This window comes from Cornus florida, unplaced genomic scaffold, assembly GCF_030987335.1.
Source record: "Cornus florida cultivar Cherokee Brave unplaced genomic scaffold, ASM3098733v1 CherokeeBrave_3.0.0_Hap2_Chr11, whole genome shotgun sequence".
Lineage (NCBI taxonomy): Eukaryota > Viridiplantae > Streptophyta > Magnoliopsida > Cornales > Cornaceae > Cornus > Cornus florida.
The window spans coordinates 105,019,541-105,042,148 of record NW_026775581.1 but is presented as its reverse complement, the minus strand read 5'-3'; the positions used below and the strand labels follow the sequence as shown (position 1 = coordinate 105,042,148).

Genomic DNA, 22,608 nt, shown 5'->3' with positions numbered 1-22,608 from the left:
ATATATTTTGTTCTCATTTCAGAACACTACATTACAAAATACTTATTCTGTATTAAATTAGAGCATTACCCTACAAAACATAACACTTTCCAAACAGGCCTTAAGTTTCCGTCACACGAGTTACCTGCTTTAGGATTGGTAAGAAAGCTTGTGGGGTCGAATTTTTCTTTTTGTCCTTTTTAAAGATTTTTTCTTTCTTAGGTAAAATACACACACGCAATAGAAGTACGGAAACAACTACAAAATGGTGCCAAATTTTAGTCAAAATGTGAAGTTGGAATCCCTCACCTCTCTTTTGAAGAAAGAGGTGTTATCCTAGCTAACGTAATGATTCAGTGATTAATTTACTGTTCTTGTTATTTGCTTAGTTTTTTTTTTTTTTTTTGGCACCATAATGGATTAGTTTTATTTATTTATTTATTACTTTCTCTGTTTAAAAATAAGTGTCATACTTTTTTTTTTGTCTGTTCTAAAATAAATGTTCATTTTTCTTTTTCAAAAAATATATTTCACATCTTTTCATATATATTTTTTAAGTTTAAAATTTCAAATTTGAATATTCAAAACATAAAAAGGTGTTAATAACTTTTTAAAAAGACAATGCATGTCTTACGTGTCTTATAAAAATTAAGCTGATACTTAAATTGAGACGAATAGAGTATTGTTTAAAGAAGATAAGACTGTAAAATTATATGAAATGGTTGAAGTTTAAGAATGACAATAGTCACGTCACTCTATATCAATTTTGTGTAAATTATTTTTTTTTTGTATGAAATGATCACAATTTAATTATTATGTTATAATCAATTTTTCTTTTTCCAAAACAAAAGTAATCCCTTCTAGGACACTTAAAACTTGTAATGAGCGGATAAAGACCGCTCAAGTGAGCTCCACCCAAAATATGTGCATTATTACACCACCATTTCAGAGATGGAAACGATGTGAGATAAAGTAGGTCCCACTTGCTCATATGGAATACACCGTATGTATGGTGTTTTGTGTGGTGTGCACCTGGCTTGACCCCACCCCCCAGAATACCGAAGAGTAAATTAGCATGCCATGCGTCCATTACTATCTTAGCCAGTGTGGCCGTGTGGGGTTACCGTATGTAGGACCGCTATTGGAATTGTCCCCCTACTCACCCGATTTTTTTTTCTGTGAGTGATTGAATATTTCGACTGTCCCAATAAATGTTTTTTTTATTTATTTAAATAATGACATCTTATTGGATTGTTTGGAGAGAGATATACGAGTAGTTCTACAAACGTGTAATTTGTGTAACTCCTATAAAAAGTTTTCAAACAATAACTTTTGTCAATGCTGAATAGTAAAAGTGTCTCCTAATGTTAAAATGCTTATCTCATAGATTATTACAACTATTCATAATTCTTTTTTCTTTTTTAAATTCTGTCTTTTCTATATATATACTCTTTTCATTTCAAAGATATCTCAAGATACATATTTCATTTTAAAACTAAATGAATATATTATTTTTTAAAGTATTTTCAAACCTATTTTATGACCAAACAAGTTAACTAATTGCGTATTTTGTCATTTAACAAGATATTTATTCATATAATAGAATAAAAAGATATTAAAATTAGCTATCATAAAAAGTTGAATTTTGTATTAAAAAAAAAAAATTTCAAATTTTTTGGAAAGAGTGAGAATAGAGAGGGGGGGGGGGGGGGGGGGGGATACTTGTCAAAAAAATAAATTAGGTAATACTATTGCTGTTACTTGAATTTATTTATTTATTTTTTAAAAATAGATAATTAATGTGAGGTGGAGACTAGAGAGGATATTTTGGAGTTAGGTGGATTTTTTTTGCATTTAAAAATCAGTGGGGCCATATACTCCACTCAACATCACCGCATTCAGTTGCAAGAACTTTTTTGCTCAACACATGAGTTACCGACATTCCTTCGATCAAGAACCCATGTAAGGGAAGAACCCACACAATCCTTAAAAATAGAAAAGATATCATTGAAAATCACCGTTAAACCTTCAACAGAAGCTTACAATCCCATCACAAGCAGGCAATCCCCTTTCACTACCCTTTCACTGCCACATTGTGATAGCCCCAACTTTTGAGAAGAATGAGCTATTCACAAAGAACAAGACCTTCGGCCAATTCAGGGCTAAGAAAGTGGACTACTTTATCAACTTTCAATATAATGTAGAGGGGCTTGTGACTATCTTCTTTTTAACTCTCAAAGTAGATACTGAATGGTGATGATTTAGTCTTTAAAAAAAGTAAAGTGGGGTGCGTGAGTGACCTGAGTGAATTTCTTATCCAAAATAAAAAATAATTTTTTTTTAAAAAGAGGGAGAATAGAAAGAAGGAAAAGAATAGATGAAAAAGCTTACAACGCACGCACTTTTCATTGTCTAGTGTTTGAGAAAAGCTACAATTGAAAAGAAGCCCAGCCATTGATGCTTGGTGTCGCACGGGAGTGACTACAGTGGACCCAAAAATAGATATTTCTTTCATACTCTCTCTTTCTCTCTAAATTCAATATATGTTGAAAAAGTGCTCGCGTACTTCATCATCTTTTCCTTCTTAGCTGAAGCAAAGAGAATGAAATTAATTAAGGGAAAGGAAATCAAGGTTAATTTCCAGATTTAATGCTCTTTTAGGTCATGATTATTAAATAGGGGAAGCACTAGCTAGCATACAGATTTTTATTTGCATAGTTTTATACTAGCTAGCATACAGATTTTCATTTTTATTTGCATGCATACGTGAAGGAGGAGTTTTTATGAATGAATAATTTAAAATAGATATTACCTTTCATATATATATATAAATAAAAGTAAAAGGCACGTGCGATATACTTGATGAACGTTTTGTAACTTAAAAAATTTATATTTTTATATATTTTTTAATTGTTTATAGTTTTATAAAAGAAATAGGCAAAACAATTTCAAGCCTAGAATGACTTAAAGAGTAATAATTGTCACCTCAGAAGAAACAAAATAAGGTTTTCTATTGATGGATGAATGAAAACTATAAACAATTAAAAAATATATAAAAATAAAAATTCTATAATTTACAAAACATTTATAAATAAATATTATATAAAAATTTTATATATTATAAAATCCGAAAGGGTACCAACAATTTTTAGATTGTAATAATTGTCACCTTAAAAAAAAAACAAAATATATTAGAAAATTCAAAAAGTACTTAAAATGTACGACAAACTATTCGAAACTATAATTTTATGAATTCCTAAACTATAACTCTTTGAAAATAAAATATTCCTAAATTATTTATTTCTAAATCTTTATCTATTTTGTATATCTCATTTCTTCATTAAATGAATCATTATCAAGTGTCAATTCTTTTACTTCTTCTACCGCAAACTAAGTTTTCACAACTTGTTGTTGAGTATTGACTATCTTCACCAGAAAAAAGGAAAGATTTTCCTTTGCAGCTTGTCACTTTATTGTTGAATTCATCCATGTCCTGCAAAAAGAACAAATATAATTTAGAACTATTGAGAAATTTAAGTAAGTATTTGTTTTTTTAATTTAATTAAAATTTTATGAATAAGGGTAAAAAATTACCTCAATTTGTAACTGTAGTAAATCATCTAGTGAACAATTTATTAATGTTTGGCAATCATTGAACACCTTTAGGATTGCAAATGTTACAATATGTTTCATACTTCGCATTTTAATTATCATCACGAATCTGCACATGAGTAAAGACAAATAATTATGTATTTGTAATATTATTAAACCATTGAAATAAATACAATAATAAGATTTTAAGATATAATAATACTTTTGAAAGCATTTTGGGTCTATTGTGTTGCATCGAGGACATTATACTCTATCTTTTTAAACTTTAATTTTCTTATTACATTTCTCACACGCGTCGTACCACGGTTCGCGATCATTAACGACCTTTTCAATTGTTGCTTCAAAAGAGTAATTTATTTTCTGCAGGTTACGCAACAAAATATAACTTCTCAATATATAAATTAAGGAAGATTAAGAAATATACTGAAATTTAATACCTCAAATGACATTGTAGATTTTTCTATTATGTCTTGAAGTTTGACTTTTTTAGCACCATTGAATTTTTGATCTTTTGTTCTGGAAGTCAAACTTTTTATATCTTTGTTATTTATGTTTTCTTTGGACTTGTCCACATATAAATTATCTTGTAAAATAATTAAATAAATAAAACAAAAAAACCATGTTCTCTTTCTACAAATAGTGTATATTTTGCACCAAGAAATTTACAATATGAAAACAAAAAAACAAATATCATCTGACATATATGTTTAGTTATATATGAACATGCTCAAAGAAAAAGATTACATATAGCTTTATGAATATATATAAAAGAAGTTGGAATAAATAATAAACCAATATCTTAGGGCTTTGACACTTTCAATATCAATATTAATTTGCAATGTAGATCCTTTTTGTGTTTGAAGAGACAGACCTAGAATATAACATTATTATTTGTAAAAGTTTGTTATTATAGATTTACTTAATAATATATAATGTAAATAATATCAATGTGTATGATAATTTATCTTTATAGGTGTTGATTGCCACATGTGTAACTGTGATAATAGGTATTTCCTGTATTAGTTCCATGATAAAGTTTCCTTCATTCTCAGCAAGATCCTCCCATAAAGTCAAAATAGTTGTCCTTGAACGGTAATAAAGATTAATTACTCTAGTCATTATATTATATTAGCATAATTATGATCGTATATGTAATATAGTAATGATGTACCTCATATCCATTCTAATGACTTCTGGCTTTTTGGTTGTGCCTTTGTTTTTTTTATTACATATGTTCAATGAAGGAGATACCTCAATAACAATTCCCAAAGCATCTAGCTAAATTAAAAATAAAATAAAAAATTTTACTTTAATTTAAATTTAATTTTTTTTGTTTTTATATGTACAGGAGATAACATATATATGGAGAGTTGAGAATTAAACGAAAACTAACCCATATTTTCTTTTGCATCAATGTACTTGTTCAGCTCCTTGAAGTCCAAAAAATTAAATTTTATTGTTTCTAAGCTTACTACTTCAAGCTCCTCATTGAGGTGTTATTAAAAAACTTCAATTCGTACTCCTTGTGCACACTCTTATATATAGGATTGATGTCTTTTACAGTTACATTAGAAATTCTATATGTTTTGTGAAGCAATAGTGAATCGCTGAATTTGATGGCAAGCTCGTTAAATAAGACACCTTGAATTTGTGTTCCCTGAAAGAGTAAAAAAGATGTGTAAATGGATTAATAAGATCATTAAATAACAATGTTGCCATACAAATATAGATGCATTTAATAAAACTAACAGAAATAGCCGATGGTATACTTACATCATCATCCATTAGAACTAATTTCAACATTGTTCCTGATGTGTATTCCTCGATTGCTCCTCAAAGTACAACTACTTTTATTCTCGATTTTGTTTTTAAACTAACAAGTGAATTTATTAAGTCAAAGCTTTGTTGAACTTTCTTTCATTTTCATGATTGTTTCTGCATGATTAAAAGAAAAAATAATTGAGGTTAAAGAAAATAAAAATTAAATTAAAGATAAAATTGTGAAATAAGAATGATTGAGTGTCAAAATAGAAATTAAAAAATAAAATAAAATACATCAACAGTAAGTTAACTCGAAGTTAATATTTTTTATGTTTTTAAAAGAATAAATTTGTGAGTGAAAAGATTTCAATATTGTAATAACTCGTAGCGAATGTGGGGTATCTTTACCTTTCAAACAATGCAAAATAATCTTGGAATGAAAAGGCATGGATATTAATGTGGGTGTAAAGATTTCAATATTGTAATAACTCGTAGCGAATGTGGGGTATCTTTACCTTTCAAACAATGCAAAATAATCTTGGAATGAAAAGGCATGGATATTAATGTGGGTGTATACTTACCTTTCAGATTGGAGAACCTCTTTATAGACAACATTTTTAGCCTATGTACCACATCTAATGGTTGTTTAATCCTTCTTAACAAGTACTTTAGTAGTTGACATTGAAGTTCCTCTATATAGTGCGACATATAATTATCCATTGGAGAACACGTGCTCAGGTTGATAAACTCCAACATAAGGAATTGTTTCGCCCTGTGCCTTATTTATTGTCATTGCAAAACTCAACCAGATTGAAAACTGTTTTCGTGTAAAATGGAAAGGCATGGCTTCATTCTCTGTCGGGCAACAAGAAAATGTTCAATTAAATTTTTCTATATTTTATTTTGTTTTGAATTTTATTAGGTAATTTGTAATTTGAATTAAACTCTTTAAATAATTTTTAGTTAATTTTTTTTATATAAAAACTCTTTTATTATATTAATAAATAAATACTGAAATAGATATTACACTTGATCTTAGCCAAAAGGCTGAGAAAAGTGTGATTAATATTTCTTTAGATCTATAGTTTTTATAAGAGACTTGCATATAATCCTTTATAACTCAAAACCGATGTGGGACAAAAAAAAATGTTCAATTAATTTTTTTTATAAATATATTTTTTATATTTTAGTTTGTTTTGAATTTTATTAGGTAATTTGTAATTTGAATTAAACTCTTTAAATAACTTTTTGTGAATTTTATTAGGTAATTTGTAATTTGAATTAAAATCTATAAATAATTTTTAGGTAATTTTTTTTATTTATTTATAAAAGCTCTTTTTTTATATTAATAAATAAATACTGAAATACTGATATTAAACAGATAAGAAGAGATACTACACTTGATTTTAGCCTAAAGGCTGATAAAGGTGTGATTAATATTTCTTTAAGTCTATAGTTTTATAAGAGGCTTCCATGTAATCCTTTATAACTCAAAACCGATGTAGGATAAGAAAAATGTTTTGATCTTACCCAAAAGGCCGAAAAAGGTATGATTAATATTTCTTTAGGTTTATAGTTTTATAAGAGGCTTTCATGTAATTCTTTATAACTCAAAACCGATGTGGGATAAGAAAAATGTTCAATTAATTTTTTTTATAAATATTTTTTTATATTTTATTTTGTTTTTAATTTTATTTGGTAATTTGTAATTTAAATTAAACTCTTTAAATAAATTTTTATGAATTTTATTAAGTAATTTGTAATTTGTAATTTGAAATAAACTCTTTAAATAATTTTTAGGTAAGAAATGTATGATTAATATTTCTTTAGGTCTATAGTTTTATAAAAGGCTTCCATGTAATCTTTTATAACTCAAAACCGATGTGGGATAAGAAAAATGTTTTGATCTTTTATAACTCAAAACTGATTTAGGATAAGAAAAATGTTTTGATCTTAGCCAAAAGGCTGAGAAAGGTATGATTAATATTTCTTTGAGAAGTAATAGATCTTCCGAATATAACGTGGTTGGGAATGAGTTGAAGAGAAAGATTTTTAGTTAAATTTTTTAAGAGTTCCAATGGGATCCAACCACGTTGTATTCGGAGGAAGAGTCGATAATTAACGTCGGAAGACCTATCATTTTTCTATTTCTTTATATTTATAGTTTTATAAGAGGTTTTCATGTAATCCTTTATAACTCAAAACGATGTGGGACAAGAAAAATGTTCAATTGATTTTTTTTTTTTTTATAAATATTTTTTTATATTTTATTTTGTTTTGAATTTTATTAGGTAATATGTATTTTGAATTAAACTATTTAAATAAATTTTATTAGGTAATTTGTAATTTGAATTAAACTCTTTAAATAATTTTTAGGTAATTTTTTTTATTAAAACTCTTTTTTTTTTTATATTAATAAATAAATACTGAAATACTAAAAGAATGAAACTCTTTGCATATTTATTAATAATATAGATAGAACATAACATAGATATAGGGCAAAATGAAAAGAAAAAAAAAAATTCCCTTCAACCTTTTCACATTTCGAAAATAACTCTTGTATTATGTGTAGCGCTACCAGGTTCTTCCCCCAAAGAGAGATAAGGAGGTCGAATGTTAGTGGAGGCATGTTTGTGTGAGTACCAACTAAAAAAAAAAAAAAAAACATTGCAAATTGCCCCCACGTGACAAGTACCGTTATTTTTCCATTAAAAATATATAAATATGTGTTATAATTTCACCAATATGCCCCTTCCATAACCAAATCACTCTTCCCCATACCGTAATTTTTCTGCATTTTAGGTTTCGTTTGATTCGACATAAAGTATTTTTTTGAAAAATATATATATTTTTAAAGTAAAATATATTTTTATTTTTATTTTTCTGTATTTGGTAAATGTCCAAGTCTAGGTTGAGGAAATTGATGGACAAATTATTTTTCGATGAATTTTAATATTTTTTTTCCTCGTAAATATTTTACGAATCAAACACCAAAAAATAAAAATATTTTTACTTACAAACAAAGGAAGCCATTAATCATAAACATACTTTGATATGTAATTGTTGTGACTCACCATCAAAGTCTTGCCTTGAATAATGTCTTCCATAGATGGGGATATTTCACTGAAACGACAATGAAAATGCTTGAGATGGAAGATAAATTTTCTTGTACTTGCTTTCAAATCATCAATGAAATGAACAGGACATTTGATGCGTTGATTACCACGACCTAACCAAAGAATCAGGGGAACAAACTGATTTATCACTACCCAATTTATATGGTTCATACATTAACATATACTAGTATAAAATAAAAAAAATAAAAAAATACTACTTGTATGGTTGATTAATGGTGACCGTGACATTAATAACATGCATGGCAAAGGGACCACACCAGGAATATTATGCTTGCACTCAATATTTTCCTCCAACCCTTAGCATGGTTAAAAGAAACAGAGACAAGAAATGAAAACATTGTGGATGACCTTTATTACTCCAGCAACACCCAGGGACGTGCCTAAGGCCCTAGTCAATAAGAAGGTCTTATAATTATTTATTTATTTATATATAATAATTTTTTTAAAATAATTATGTTAAATATTAAACATCAACAAATAGAGGGATTTGACAGTGACTTAAAAGATTTATATTGTTTATCTTTTTTTTTTTTTTTTGAGGGCCTCCAAAAATTTTTCCTTATACATTATAAGCAACCTAAAAATTTTATTTTCTTTTATTATTAAACCTCAATCAGTAGAGAAATTTAATACTAGGTCCAAAATATTTCTATAATTATATTGCTTTTTTTTTTTTTTTTCTTTCTCTCATCCTTTATTACATGAGCTTATACACACACATATACATATATTATATTACTTCTCCTTATCATTACACCAACCATAAATATTATCCATTGTGGGGGGCTTGTGAAACTTTCTTTGTTTTTTTAAGACACATATTAACTATTATTTTCTTATTCCTCGCATATTTTTTCTCCGCCAGCTCTTACAATTTACAACTTCACTCGACAAGACTTTGAATGAACTTTTATTCTATTAAAGAATTTTTTGGAGTAACTTTTATTCTATTAAAGAAAATTTTGAATTATTAAACCAAATTCTTCGAAATCAGTTTCTATTGTTCTATAACTTCAATTTGTTTATAGTTTTATTAAATTTTGTTATCATAAAATTATTTATTTTGTTTTTGAGTTGTCATCATTTTAATTTATATTGTTGAATATTTCTTCTAGAAAGTACATAGTCAATTAGTTAACGATAGAATTAGAGATTGAAAAAAAATTAGTACTAAACTTAAAAATCACAAAACAAATAATAAGTATATTAAACGCATGAACATATGGGTAGACTCTATTAAAATGCCATTTTATATTTTTTCGCCTAAGGCCTCAAATTATGTTGAGCCGCCCCTGGCAACACCATCACACTTCTTGTTAATCTGATTTAATTTTGTAATATTTTAATTAAGAATAGCGTTCACTCATGCCATATTTAAAATCATTTTGCTTAGAAATCTCAAATTATAATGCTTAATTTGAGGTTGTATTTGCAATTAGGTACTAAGAGCATCTCCGACAATATGTTAAAATATTTGTTTTGTTTGAAATATACACTATCACGTCATTAATGTGCAACCTTTTTACACATATTTCCTTTCTCTTCCCTCCTCTCATTCCATTAAGTAGGTTTGTAAAAATTACGCGGGATCAGACATGACATTGATTGATTGTTATTGATAGATATATATTTACTATTTACACAAAATTATAAAACAACAGCTGAAAATAAAACTAAATAATTCAATTTTTTTTTTTTTTTTTTGTGTAAATACATATCAGAGTTATACAAAATCAATATACACGGTTGGATATGCTCTAACAACCTTATCGTTGTTAAACAAAATTCTAGACAAATCATGTAAATATGTTTGAGATAGTTAAGAATATATATTTGAGAAAACAAATATCCGGATGTAAGATTAGTGTAAGTCTCAATTAGGGAAACAAAAATTACGTCAAATTCCTATATAAGACTAGTATAAAGTTTTGTCTGGTTATGAAAATGCATGGAAAAAAATTAGTGGAGAGGAACACTACTATTTGAAGCGGAATTTATTAGCATCACAACATGATGCAATCAAGTTTCGATTTTTGCTGCTAAGCTAATACATTCTATTCAAAAATAATTTTCCTTTTTAGTAGTTTTAAACTCTTTAAATAAATGTAAACCTAATCGGAACTTCCCACTTTTAGGAAATGAATAAGTCTGTCCCTTTTTAAATTTATTGACAAAATTGACAAATTTACCATTAACCAAACACTTTTGAGACTTTCTACTCGTTTTAAAACGAGATTTTTTATTTATTTATTTATTTGTTGTAAACTTAAATGGGCCTTCTCGATTGGATCTTTAAAGATAATATGAGCCACTTTTGTTTGGGCTTCTCATTTTGATAAAAGAAAGGGAAAAAAAGAAGAAGAGAGGTTATATTATTATACTTTAGTTGACCTTTTCTTCGTTCCCCAACCCCATGACTCATGCGGATACTGTAATTTTTCATTAATTTTTATTTATATTTTTTATATATGAATCTAAACTTTAATTTTCTAGATGAATTTAATCTGAGTAATTTAAAGTTATTTTAGGTTTTATTTCAAAAGAAATAACATTTTAGTGTAATTTGAAGACAATTTATAAAACGAAATCTTTTATTGACTCTAAAAATATTCATTATGTCATTCAACTTGTAATAAATTATATTGTTACATTCTTTGTGCAAAATATAAAAGAAAGAAAATTAATCTTTATTCCTCCATATAAGGCTATAAACTATCTCAACAATTAAATAAATTTGATGGTGGATATTGGGCTTGCTTAACATGGTCGGAATATTTTAAACTATGCATTATATTATCAAATACAAAGAGAATTTAATTTCGAGTCTCCTCCCACTTTATTTAAATTTTATTATTTTCACTTTTAAGCTTGTCAAAAAAAAAAAAACTTTTAAGCTTAATTTTGATTGATCCAGCTACTGTCGTGTATGAACAGTGAGCAATCTTATTTACGAGTCTTTTATTAATTGAGCTTAAAAATTAAATATGAGCTCCACTTTTTTATTTCTTAATAAATGAGTCCAGAAGTTTAAGGAGCTCTGTCACCTGAGCATGCTTGTGCTTGAACTTTTGAAAAATAAATATATAAATAAAATAAAAGATAAAAATAAAAAATAAAAAATCAAAGCCCAGTCTCAACTCTTAACGAAAAATCATTTGGAGCCCTATCTCGTTCTTTTTTCCCTCCTAGTTATCCAAATAAATATTTGCATTTCAATCTATTGCTCTGCTTTGAGTCTCGATTCATCTCTTCGCCACCACCATCACTATCACCGTCTTTGAGCTACGATTACCAGTCTACGACCGCATCCCTTTATTGCCTAGACACCACTCTCTATCTGTTTTCAATTTCTCTCTCCTCACTCACACTTTCTAACTCGACCCTAGTAGTCATTGAACTACCGAAACCCTAACAGGCGAAGCCACCATTGAAGGTTCAGACGACCTTGAAGCTCGACTCCGTTTCATTTTAACCCATCTAAGGTATATTCCTCTTTTCTCTTCCGATTTTCATTTTATTTTTTGTATTTTTGCCCAAATTGTGGTCAACTTTAATGAAAAATGGCTGTCAATATTTCATGCTGGGGTGGAACTTCAAATCTTTGGGGGTTTCGGGAATACGCAGTTTTGAGAAAATTGGGGATTTTTGTTGAATATTGGCTGATAAATTCTATTAATTATGATGCAATCTTCGTACTTTTTATATTGTCTCACATGGATTTAATGTAGTTTTATATGCACCAAATGGAACAATAAGAACAATGATTCCTAAAAACAGATTAACGGAGATATGAACAAGCAAAAAGCTGAATCACACTATGTGTGTTGCATTTCACCAATTGATTAACCATCCGACCTTGAATCCCTACGGTTTGAAGGAAGACACAACAATACATTCTCAAGAAGTATTTTTTTTGCTACATACGAGTTCAATTGTTCACTCAATTAAGTTCGTACTCACTCCATTTGGTTTAGTCATGCATAAGATTTTATTCCTTTTGCTATTATATTTTTATATAATTTATATTATATCTTATACGCTAGATTTTATTCACTCATTAAACGCAATATAATACATAATATGTTGTAATATAATAAATAAATATATATATTTTTGATAAGTAAGACATTAAATAAATATTACTAATAATTTATGTAACATATAATAGATAAAATGTATTATAGATAGCGTTACATAAAATATATTATAACTAATTTTATATCATATATTTAATTTTCTTTGTATTGACGGGGTAATTTGGATAAATTAATTTAAAACTCATTCCATTTAGTCTTTTAAACTAGTTTGACGAAACATCAAAATAGAAATGACCATTCCGTTCCTACGCCATTCCATGGTTGCATTCATTCCATTTCCGCACCATTCTCGTTCCATTCCCTTCCTACTTCATCCCGTTCCTGTGTACTAAATGTATCCTTAATGTAATTCGGTCTTACTTCTTATCTTTAGTTTCATTGATGTATCATATATTTTGTTGATGATTATGTTATTTAGTTCTCAAAGGCTGCTGTGATCTACAAAATGACAATTCTGTGAGAAGTTTCCTTGCACTTGCCTGATGACTTGGGGAATTACATATAGATAAATATTATCACAAGCAGGGTGAAGTAGTAATTGACTTTCGGCAAGCTGTGAAGAATCAGAAAATGATTTTATGCCAACCTTAAGACAATGGGAAATCTTACCCTTAATATGGGTTATTCATTTAATTAGCTTTATTTCAATTAAAAAGGTTGGTGTCTTTTTGTAGATTAATTCCAATGAGAATAACTGAAAAGGGTTTGTATTCTCTAAGAATGTGATTTCCCATGCCATTCTATTATGCATTACTTGTTTTATTGGGCTGTATTTTGTTAGTGCACTCGAGTGTCTTCTTGTTAATGAATTGAAATGAGAATGATTACGTAAGTTGTTTTATTTTTATGGATGTTATTTCCTATGCCAAAAAAAATAAAATAATGATGAGAGGAGTTTCTTTTATTGTTATTTCTAAGTTTGGCAGTCTTAGATCTTTAATTATTGGACTTTATTCGGGATGGTTTTATGGATGATGAGGTATGGATTTCAAGTCATTCTTATATAATTGATCCAATTAGTGGATTTGAAATCCAAGGATTCCAAATCTAGGTATTTTAATTCCAATGATTTGAAATTCGTACTAAAATCCAAATCCAGATTCTCAAATGCAATCTTAGCAACTTCTTGTCACCATTATTTAGTTGCTATTTTTAGCTATATTTCTTTTTGTCTATGAAACAGCATCCTTTGAAACTTTATGATGGCTGATTATGCATTTTGCTTGATGCAGATTCTTTGATTGTACGGATTCTTTCAGACATGAAGATTGTAAGCTGTACTAGTGTTACAAAACCCAGTTTTTTTCTTGCAAATTGTGAGTTACCTGCCTGTACATTCCGTAGATCCCAGTTTACTCTTGCATCTACTCTACGGATTTCAAGTAACCATGAGAAGAGAATTGGACTGGTGACAAAATTTCAGCGATTTGTTGTCAATAGAACATTTGCAGTCAGTCCTTTAGGTTCATCTTTATGCAAAACAGACAAAGTTCCTTCACGTCGGGTACGAGGAAGTTCCTCTTCCTTATATAGCCGTCCTAGTTTATTAGAGATGAAGAATGAGAGGATGGAAAACCGTGCCCGTGTTTATGAGTTCTTGAGGGGAATTGGTATTGTGCCTGATGAGCTTGATGGGTTGGAACTTCCTGTGACAGTTGAAGTTATGAGAGAACGTGTGGACTTCCTTCATAAATTAGGGCTTACGATTGAAGACATTAACAACTACCCTCTTGTTCTTGGATGCAGTGTAAAGAAAAACATGATTCCTGTGCTTGATTATCTTGGCAAATTGGGTGTTAGGAAATCTACTTTTACTGAATTTTTGCGAAGATATCCGCAAGTCCTTCATTCTAGTGTTGTAGTGGACCTTGCACCGGTGGTTAAGTATCTTCAAGGGATGGACATCAAGCCGAATGATATTCCTCGGGTTCTAGAAAGGTATCCAGAAGTATTGGGATTTAAACTTGAGGGGACCATGAGCACATCAGTGGCTTATTTGGTTGGAATTGGGGTCGCAAGAAGGGAAATTGGCGGTGTTTTAACTAGATACCCAGAGATATTGGGGATGCGGGTAGGTCGGGTGATCAAACCTTTTGTAGAATATCTTGAAATCTTGGGAATACCAAACTTAGCTGTGGCTAGATTGATAGAGAAGCGGCCTCACATTCTTGGATTTGGGCTAGAAGAAAGGGTTAAACCAAATGTCAGTTCCCTTTTAGAGTTCCATGTTAGACAAAAGTCACTTGCTTCTGTGATTGCACAGTATCCAGAAATTATAGGAATTGACCTGAAGCCAAAGCTTCTCAGTCATCAGAGCTTTCTCAATTCAATTATTGATTTGGGTCCTGAAGATTTCGGGGGAACTGTTGAGAAGATGCCGCAGCTTGTCAGCCTCAGTAATACATCTATTGTGAAGCATGTAGATTTCCTCAAGGGTTGTGGTTTCTCCTTGCAACAAGTGAGGCAGATGGTTATGGGGTGTCCCCAATTGCTTGCTTTGAATCTTGACATCATGAAACTCAGTTTTGATTACTTCAAAACTAAGATGGGAAGGGCATTGGATGACTTGGTTGCTTTCCCAGCTTTCTTTACTTATGGTCTGGAATCAACTATAAAACCAAGACATCAGATGGTTGCAAAGAAGGGGTTGAAATGTTCTCTTGCATGGCTTCTTAACTGTTCTGATGAGAAATTTGAGGAACGGATGAACTATGACTACATTGACATGGAAGAGATGGAAACAGATTCAGCATTTGATATGAACACTCTAATGGAACCCAGAAGCAATGAGTCAGATTCTGACTACGAGGATGACAGTGATGATGATTATGTATAGAATACTTAGTCAGCTTAGAGCAAAGTTTGCTTTGGGGAATCTTCTTTTTCAGAAATGGATCCTTTATGCAAGGAATTATGGCTGCAAGATTGAAAAGGTAAAATTTTTACTTTCGCTACACTTGTTTTTGTTTTTGTTTTTGTTTTGTGGCCAAATGAAAAATATTAATTTTTTTTTTCTTAGATATAATCACGTAGAATGGGTCCATATTAGTTCTTAAATATTTAAATATCCTCATCTATGACAATTTCTTAGAGTATCATGGCAATGTTTCTGAAAACTTGAACAAATGAAGAGTGCTTGGGGTTGCTTATTTGATATTGGTTCCCACCACTCTTCTTGACTTTTTTGCAAGCACTTTGAATCCTATATGTGTAGATATGAGGCAAAGCGCAGAACTCTTATATTTGAAAATCCTATAATATCCTACACATTTTTCTGTCTACCTTGGTTAGAATTATTTCATTTGCAAGTTTTCAGGGACATTGCACAGAACTCTTATATTTGAAAACCCTATAATATCCTACACATTTACCTGTCTACCTTGGTTAGAGTTATTTCGTTTGTAAGTTTTCAGGGACATTGTGTGATAGTTTGTTCATTAATCTGAAATCATGATATAATTTAGCATGGAATTTTTATTTTCTCTGCATTTTTCTAGGAGAGTTCAATAGTTTTTTGTATGATTTACAAGCACATATGACATATCCACTACCTTTCCCGTGAACAGATGCTGAATGACCTAATAGAGAGAGAACGGTCAAGCTGCTGGAGGTAAATCCATCAGCAGCGATCCAGCTGTTGGAGAAAAGCTGCCTTTGTTATGATGCTCCCATGGCTGTGCCTGAGATGATGCCCTCTATTTTTAGGTTTGTGCATTTTTCTGTCATTTCCATGGTTCTCTACCAAAGAATTCTATGGGCAAAGAATCATTTTTTGATGTCTTGACCACCCGTGTACAAAATATAATTTTTTTTTTTTTGGGGTGATATATGTAGGAGTTTTGATGTGGAATAAAATTAGCCTAATTTCTTGTTTTCAATCCTGATGAATTCCCGCCTTTGTTCAATCAGTCTCCTATTTTCTTATAAACCACCAAATTTATGCATGGTAAGCCTTATCTTGATGATAGTTATGTTTCATCACCTCCCTCCTCCCGTGTGTTCACAACTTCACCACCAGCCTTCTTTTTATCAAAAAGATTTGATATTTAATGTGGATGAAACTTCAATTCTAGATACTTCTCATCCTCAAATTATATGGACACACAATAAACACCTGTTAAAGTGGCACATCTTCATAGTTGTCTAGCCAATGTGATGACCATTGCCTCTGCAGTGTAAAAAAATATATAATACTTCAAGCTTCCTCCTAAAGGATGTTATGCAGCTATTGGTCTGATTCAGTATGAAGTATGAACTAGGAACTAGGAACTACTTTTTGAGACGGGCATGCTTCCCTCAACGGGGTTGGCTCATGAATCCATTAAGACTGAAGGGAGAGGGCAACTCTAGTTAGGAGATTATTTGCCATATTGCAGTGACAAAGTTGTCACAGTGCTCCCTTAACGAAATTTGGAAATAACCGTATAAATAAAACTAATACTGTTACCGAATTTTAGAATAGTTCCTGCGACTCAGGTGGCAGTGTCTGTAATTTTCATATTTTGTATGAATCTGGATCATAGTAGCAGTAATTTGTTCCACGGAATGTTCAGCAAGGAATGCCCTAGAAGGGGTTGCTAGTTGGTACTAGTGTCATACAGTTGGGATGGATGGAGATGCCTCTTTGAATGTAGTTGGGTCATAATACTTGCTAGGAATGAAGAGAAAGGGCAACTTGTTGGCAGCATATACCACAGTTGGACAAAAAGATGTTTTCTACATCACATGCTTTCAATATACTCTCTTATTGATGTCCACGAGGTTAAAGGGTAGCCACCTGGTCTATCTCCAGTCTTTTCCTTCCAACATGGGACGAAGCAAGCAGACATACAGGCCTAATTAGCTGGTACAATACCGAATTCCAGGAGATTAGGCAGATTGGCATCTACTGTTATGCAAACTAAATCTATAGGCAGTGTTTCATCCCAGCGTTTGCTGTAGCAGGGAATCAAAAAAGCCCCTGCAATCCAACTACTTATCAGTATGCAACTCCTTTGTGGCTTTTATATAAAAAATTACCACCTCAGCAAACATCTTCCCTAACTACTATCAGATTCCCCACTGTCCAAAAATCATATTATAAATATCACTCAAGTGTGATCATCCTATGTGAAACTTGGAAAATTCTAGAATATCCTAGGGTATCGTGCCCCAGGATTTTTCAGCAGTTGGATGTCATGGTGGGACTCACCTGATGGATGATCCAAAGCTGGAAGACCCCGGAGTATTGTACCAATTCGGTCGGGGCAAAGCCTTACTATCTTCGGGCACTTTCAAGGAATAGTTCTTGCGTCCATGTTTGATAGATCAACTTTACCTTCAAAAACAGATTTATAATCTAGCAGGGAACTAGGGGTTTGGCAAAGTGGTATCTCCTCTTTCTTTCAAATGAAAAGTTGAAGGTTGAGTTTCCAATGGGACAAATGGGTGTTTCTGTGTGATATACCTACAGAAGAAGATGGTACCTTGCCATGTTTAGTCCTTTTCTATTCCTCTCGACAATCTTGCTCATGAGAGGAGAGGGACGATGTATTGGCTGCATTAAAACCAGTAAAATTATTACTGCACCCTCCCCTTCCATTCCATGATTTCATTTTTCTTGCAAAACAAACAAACTCTGAACCTACAATTGAGCCTAAAACCATTTTGATTCTCCTTGAGGAGAGCCTTCTCTTCCTGTTTGTTATCACTCATTCTTCTGCTTCATTGAATATTCCTCTTCCTCCGTCCCTCCATTCAAAAGATATTTTTCTATAAGAAATTCTGATATGTACAAGGACCATCTTTTATCCAAAAGATTGATCATTCCTCAATCTTGTTTGAATCCAATATCTTTTTAGCTACATTTTACCACTCCATGTAAATACATAGTCAAAACAAAAAAAATTCATAACCGATCTGCATTGAGGCTCCATTTGACATTTAGGAAAACTAAATCCAGGAAATATAATCCGTCTTCAGAGAACAGGAAATTTGAATCATTTTTCTTCTATTTTCCCTCATTAGAGCAGCTTCTATAATCTTATTTCAAGCGAGTATTTTGTAGCACAAATTAGTTGATCGCATAGCTACTACGATCATAACCACAACGCCTCATCCCCATTACTGGATTTTGTTTTCCCTCCAAACAAACGGAGCCTCCATAACTCAGCTCTCATAAATCAAAGCGGGGCAGGGGGGACACCTACCTGCCATTTTAACAATTGTACAACACACACACAAATTAATTCAAAGAAAAATAATTAGGACCAAAAAGAGGAAATAAGTGAAATTACTATACATGTTTAGTCGTCAAACCAATACAGTTTACTAGAGTTGCCAAAACACTTATAAAACTCCAAAAGAAAAAACACAGAAAACAATCACCATCTAGATGATTATTTATTCATAGTTAGATATACTTGAGTATATCACACCTCAATTATCATCCATTACTCATTAACCAAATTTCTGCTACTTTCAGTGATACCCAACAGGGGCCGGAGCTTCCTTCAGCTCATGTCCTTGATAGTGTATGTCCTGCAATTCATTTCCGACAAACCAGTAAATATCTAAAGAAAATCAAAATTAGCCAGGGAAGTTAAAAGAGATTGATCAATACCGAAGCAAAGTGGTTAACATCGCGATGATGTGCCTCGTCAGCTCTGACAACCAGGACAACATCTCTCAGGGTGGCATCAGGGGCGAGGCGCCAATAGTCAATGGCAATGGCCGGAGCAGGAACATTCTCAATGTTGCCCTTGTCCAACTCCTTGAGGAACTCGGTGTAAGAGTGGATGGCCTCCTCTTCCAAGTAGCCCACAGCGCGATGAGCCAGTTTTGGGGAGACCAAGTAGGCGAGGAAGTAGGCGTTGAAGAAAACGCCTTGGACAGTAAAGACAAGAGCGCGCTCATACCATTTTGGCTGTGCTACCTCCATGAATGTCATGAGGTGCATCCTCTCATTTTCAGCTTCTTCAAGCAAAGCTTTGATCCAACCACCGCTGTGCTCAAACCGCCTTAGTGACCTCATGTGCAGCAGCAGCCCTCCGACCATGCCAGGGACTGCAGCTACCGTTTCTAGCATCATTGCACGACACCCATACCGTCTCTACATATGCCATAAATGGAAACTGTGTCAGTTAGCAAAATTTGCTTATAAGATTGATTGGTTTATGATGATAATAGAATAATTACTTAATTGGATATTTATTTATTTTTGATGAGAGTTATCTTGAAAAATAAAAACTTTTCTTAATATTTAGAAGAACAAAAAAAGTGTGATTTTTAGGTATGGAAAATAGATTATTTAGATCCGACCTGGTTTGGTTATAGCTGAAATTTGTTATAAGATTAGGTAGAATTTGTTGTAAGAATTTTGGAACCAAAACTTGAAAATTTGTTTTCTAATGTTGTTAAAAGGAATTGTTACACACAAACACACACTATATATAAATATATATATATATATGTACTGTTCACTTAGCTATAGTACACCACCCAAAACATTACCGATCCTCTACTATCTCATATTAATACATCTAAATCAGAGAGGTTATACAACAATAATAACTTTTTTTATATATTGTTAGGTTGCAGTATGTTGCACTAACCATCAACATGTGGCAAAAAAATCCCAAATACGTTATAAATATAAAAAATTGTATATATATTTACCAACACACATGGTATTGTTGCTAACAAGGCGTTTGGGGAATTCATTTAAAAATAAAAAAAATTAAACCAATAATAAAACTGCAAATGAAATTGACAAAATTAAATTAAGAACCTGAAAAAATATGTCCGTAGGGATTCTAAGTAACTTGACGGTCCAATACGCCAACTTGTCCAGAAACGTCACCGGCGCATGATGCTTCTTCAGATCTATGGAAAGGTCCGACTGGTACGTCTCCGATGGCTTCATTTATTCATTATAAACCAAAATCAATATTCACAAAACACAATCATCTATATAAACACAAATATTAAATATACACATACATATATAAATATATATATGTATATTAAATATACACATACATATATAAATATATATATGTATATTAAATATACACACACATATATATATATATATATATATATATATATTGCAGGTGTCATCATATACTTACCCTAAAACAGTTCCAAGGCCACTCCGAACCGTCCTCCTTTTTAACCTTTGGAGGCTGAATGCCCCAATAACTCATAATGGCTTTATCATCCGGACTGCCGGCGGCGCCACCTGCCGAACCGGTCTGTGGTTTCTTCTGATCCTCACCCAGTGCCACAGTACTCTCTCTGCGAACACCGATAGTCGGAGCTCTGATCCAAGTCAGAACATTACTGTCCGGAACTTTAAAACGATCCACGGGAATTCTACCATTAGTACGGGTAACAAGTCCGGCGAGTGAGTCGTTGGCTGCTGTACGGATAGTTGCAGTGAAGAAGAAGCGTGGGCCCACTTGACCCATTACCGATCTGGCCACCTTCGTCGCACCGCGACTCATCATCTTGCCTGATTCAATCACCAAGATCAAGAAACGCCCAAAAACTTGGAACGAAGCGTGTTGAAGAAAATTGGTTTAATTGCTGCAGGTTTGTTAAGTTGTTCACGACGTCTGTGTGAGTTGTACCGACTTATATATATACGGTGTAAATGTATATATATATATTATATATATAGATGTGTATGTATGTGTATAGGTGATGTGTATGGCTGGGAAGGCGGTGGGAATGGAATCACTTGAAACAAATTTCCAAATTTGACCGTAGAAATATGGTATGAATTGACCGTTTTTAATGTATATCTTATTCTAGAGAATTCGGAAGTGACAAAAATATCCTTGGGAACATGGCAAGGATAGCAACTAAGAATGTAGTGCTGGGGTATTTTAGTATTTGAATACTGGGTTTCTAGAAAGAAAGAAATTGTTGCCTTTTATTGAACGAAAGTAGGGGTCTTTTGAATTTTAATATTTTTCTTGGGGGCCAAGTTTTACAAAAGATGATTTGGTCCGTCGTCATTGAAGCAAGCTTTGCCAACTAGGCAATTTTCTATATGTTGACATAGTCAACTAGGCAATTTTCTATATTTGAGGAACGTGTCCGAATCGAAACTACATTGTTTCATTGTTCTCTAGAAAATTCCATACTCCACCGCCTGTAATTTCGGGGCACTGAAACGAACTCAATAATAAAGGATTTTGCATCCTCTCAAGCTAAGTCACGCGACCCTCAACAGGTATTTCTATCACATTTTAAGTGCATTCTTGTATATTTGTGGTGCTTTTATTCTTATTGTCACTATTTGTGACTTAATTTTATTATTTTCTCGTTCTCGAATTCGCTTTTGTTTCCGTCTTTACTTGACGTGACTTGATATTTTTGTACTCAAGAGGTCTAATATGCTATCAATACTGGTGATTGTCATTATTAAGTAGAATATATATTTTTTAATGGGCATTAGCTAAATTTTAAAATATTTATTTATTTATTTATTTACATTATTAAAGTGAATATTGTGTTACTCCCCTTACAGCTGTAACTAAAATGTAGAGTTCAAAATGGTTGTGTGATTTTATTATCAAAATAAAAATAACATCATTTTTTTTCAATTACACTACATTTACCTTTTTTCTTTTTAAGAAAATGACAAGAAGGTCCTTGAATTCATTAATGCATTATCTCTTAATTTATAATGTCATATTTACCCTTTATAAAACTTTAATATTTTTTTACCTTCTTTAATTTATTTATTTCTTTTTTTCTTTCTATTTGTTTTTTCTAGAGGTTCTCTCAAAGAAAATAATTTATTTCATACTAATAATTTAATTTTTGATGGTCAAAATAAATAATTTATTTCATAATGACTTTTTTTTTTTTTTTTTTTTTTCTTTTGTACAATTGAAAAGGATATTATTCGTTAACTTTTTTTTTTTTTTTTTTTATGGATCTTGTCAAGAGAAATAATTTATTAGATAAAAATAAATTTTTTTTTTTTTTTTTTTTTTTTATGGATCTTGTCAAGAGAAATAATTTATTAG

At 31.2% G+C, this 22,608-nt stretch overlaps 2 protein-coding genes and 1 pseudogene across 3 annotated transcripts; 1 reads left to right on the top strand and 2 right to left on the bottom strand.

Moving 5' to 3' along the window:
• Nucleotides 1–6,679: 6,679 nt before the first annotated feature.
• On the bottom strand, nt 6,680–6,783 carry LOC132287236 (U2 spliceosomal RNA; annotated as a pseudogene).
• A 4,724-nt stretch (nt 6,784–11,507) lies between these two features.
• Nucleotides 11,508–16,464, top strand: LOC132286782 (transcription termination factor MTERF4, chloroplastic). The gene is made up of 3 exons (XM_059789171.1): nt 11,508–11,971; nt 13,819–15,519; nt 16,153–16,464. The coding sequence occupies exon 2, from the start codon at nt 13,848–13,850 to the stop codon at nt 15,420–15,422; it is 1,575 nt and encodes a 524-aa protein (XP_059645154.1). The 5' UTR covers nt 11,508–11,971; nt 13,819–13,847; the 3' UTR covers nt 15,423–15,519; nt 16,153–16,464.
• A 1,906-nt stretch (nt 16,465–18,370) lies between these two features.
• On the bottom strand, nt 18,371–21,218 carry LOC132286783 (ubiquinol oxidase 2, mitochondrial-like). Of its 2 annotated transcripts, XM_059789173.1 has the most exons (5): nt 20,698–21,218; nt 20,355–20,483; nt 19,188–19,676; nt 19,003–19,105; nt 18,371–18,774 (listed from the first exon to the last, which is right to left on the bottom strand). In XM_059789173.1, exons 1-4 carry the CDS (start codon nt 21,073–21,075, stop codon nt 19,046–19,048), a joined length of 1,056 nt encoding a protein of 351 aa, XP_059645156.1. In that variant the 5' UTR covers nt 21,076–21,218; the 3' UTR covers nt 18,371–18,774; nt 19,003–19,045. The 2 variants fall into 2 exon arrangements, with proteins under 2 accessions (XP_059645156.1, XP_059645155.1); XM_059789172.1 differs by lacking the exon at nt 18,371–18,774 and having other exon boundaries at nt 18,829–19,105.
• Between the last annotated feature and the right edge of the window lie 1,390 nt (nt 21,219–22,608).